The 2,669-nt window shown below is 42.5% G+C and overlaps 1 protein-coding gene across 1 annotated transcript in view; it reads left to right on the top strand.

Annotated features, from left to right (window-relative positions):
- LOC119590557 (neprilysin-1-like) overlaps positions 1-2,669 on the top strand; it is a 28,623-nt gene that overhangs the window by 23,784 nt on the left and 2,170 nt on the right. Inside the window, exons 3-4 of the mRNA XM_037939220.1 lie at positions 739-2,238; positions 2,361-2,556. Coding sequence (XP_037795148.1) covers positions 739-2,238; positions 2,361-2,556 — 1,696 coding nt within the window. The remainder of the gene's footprint in view (positions 1-738; positions 2,239-2,360; positions 2,557-2,669) is intronic.

Raw genomic sequence — 2,669 nt, 5'->3', positions numbered from 1 at the left:
CAATATCATTATTGTAGGTAATATTAGTGCAGTGGAATTTTCTGACATTTAATCGACACATAGTTATTAACATTAATATTGTTCTATCACATTTCCACTCTTATGGTTGTGATTCAGGTGCATAAATTTTAGCCTTTTTTTTCCTAGTTTGCCCTAGGAATAATAAAAAAGTATCTGTATTAAATTTGTACACTGGTACAGTGTATTAAAGTGTACAATGCATTATAAGTAAACTTGTTATTAAATGTATATATACTTTGAAGGGAATATAGCATATGTTAAGAAAACAAAATAAAATATAATTGTATATACACTCAAAATGGTTGAATGTTTGTCTATATCAGGGATCCTTGGATGAGAGGTTTCCAGAAGTGGGAGGGAAGGTGGGACACAAAGGAAAATAATAGTAATTACTCTTATCATATTTGGAACTATCTTAACCAGTGTTCCACACATAAATGAATATTTATACAGAATAACATGACAGTTTTTCTTCTTAATGTAGATTTTCATTTATCTATTTGAAAATAGGGGTGGTGTGAAAACAAGGACTGATTGACTAGGAATGGAGGCGTGATGGTAGACAGATTAAGAGCCACAGATTTGTATTGCATTGGGATTTTAGTCTTTAAATATTTGTCAGTCGAATGCAACCTTTTAAGAATCAGTTTAGTTTCTTATCTGACTGAAAATGCCACTGAGTGCAAAGTTAATAATTCCCAAAACTCTATTGTCCAGCTCATCACAGGCAAAGGAGTCACAGACAAAGCTTACTGCAGAGGTGATCCACGATAATTTTTTGAATTTCATGGAGGTTCATGGTGATAAGGTCCACAGACTCCCTGTGTATATCACACAAACTGCGTTAGGCAAAGTGGAGATCTGTAGTACTGAAGAGTGTGTGCTAGCTGCTGCAGACATCCTAGATGCAATGGATTCCTCAGTTGATCCTTGTGACAACTTCTACCAGTTTGCATGTGGCGGCTGGGAGCAGAAAAACCCTGTGCCTGATGAGTCTTCAAGGTGGAGCCAGTTTGACCTTCTCCGACGTGAGCTGAGCAATGCTCTGAGTGTCATACTAGAGGAATCAGAAGCTGCTGGTGATCCCTCACCTCTGAAAAAGGCGAAAGCCATGTTCTCTGCTTGTATGAACACAACTGCTCTGGAAGAAGCCGGCCTAATACACCTAACAGACTTCCTCTCTCTGTATGGTGGGTGGCCGATGGCTTCAGCAGACTGGAATGAAGAGAACTTTGACTGGCAATTCACAGTCGCTGATGCAAGGAAGATGCTTAGCAGTGCATACCTATTGAGCGTGTGGGTGTTCGCCGATCAGAAAGACACTGACACGACAGCCTTGTACATTGATCAAACCTCACTGGGGCTACCAAGATCTATGCTAATTAATCCCTCTAACTATGAAGAGCGAATCAACGCCTACAAAATTTATATGGCTGAGACCGCATCTATCATGGCCAAATATCTTGGCCAGTCTGTAAGTAGCGAGGACATCCAGTTTGATGTAAATGCCGTCTTTGACTTTGAAATGCTTCTTGCCAACATCACGACCCCTGATGAAGATCGGCGAGATATTGACCGAATGTACAATCCCATGACAGTGGCAGAGCTCAGTGACCTCACATCTAGCACCAGCATCAACTGGCAGCAGCTCCTCTCCAATATGTTTGCCGTTGCTGGAAATCCTATTGAGAGTACCACACGGGTTATTGTACAGGAGGTGGAGTATGTGAAGAGAATGGCTGCACTCATCGACACCACAAACAAGCGGACACTTGCTAACTACATCATGTGGCGTCATGTAAAGGCCCTCGGTGACGAGACCAACCAGGAGATGCGTGATGCATCCTTCAAGTATGCAATGGTGGCCAATGGAGTGACTGCAGCTGAACCTAGGTGGAAGGATTGTGCTGACAAGACCAATGGTTTCCTTGGCATTGCCCTTGGAACCAAGTATGTCGAGACTTACTTTTCACAGCAGGCCAAGGATGAGGCCAATGAAATGGTAGAGGACATTCGCTCAGCCTTTAAGGATCTCCTTGATATCAACGACTGGATGGATGAAGCAACCAAACCTCTGGCTGTGGAAAAGGCTGATGCCATTTCCAAATTCATCGCTTACCCTGACTGGTATGGAAACACCACCGCACTTGAGCACTTCTATGACGATCTTGGTGATGTCCACATGGACAGACACTTTGGCAATGTGTTGACTCTCAGGTTAGTCTCTGTGAATTTCCATTTTTGACTGTTTACATCAGAAACACAAACATATTTCAGTTAGATTTCTTTTCTCATGCATGTTAAAGAACAATCACACTGATATATTTTGATGATTTCAGTTCCTGGTGGAGCACTGATGAATTGAATGACTTTGGCCTTCCAACGGAGCGAAGCAAGTGGTTCTCGGCGCCAACCATTGTCAATGCCTTCTATATGCCTGAGTTCAACTCAATCACTTTCCCTGCGGGCATCCTACAGCCACCTTTCTACCGTGCTAACTCCCTCCAGGCCCTTAACTATGGGGGTATTGGTCAGGTAAGAGCCGACACTGATGATTTGGTTTTCTTTACTCTGTATCTCACTAGATGACATTTGACTTTCACACGCTGTCTATCATTCTCTCTTCGGTCTGTCTCTTTCTCCCTGCG

Source organism: Penaeus monodon, chromosome 27, assembly GCF_015228065.2.
Source record: "Penaeus monodon isolate SGIC_2016 chromosome 27, NSTDA_Pmon_1, whole genome shotgun sequence".
NCBI classification, from domain to species: Eukaryota; Metazoa; Arthropoda; class Malacostraca; order Decapoda; family Penaeidae; genus Penaeus; species Penaeus monodon.
This window is presented reverse-complemented; position numbering and strand designations above follow the sequence as displayed.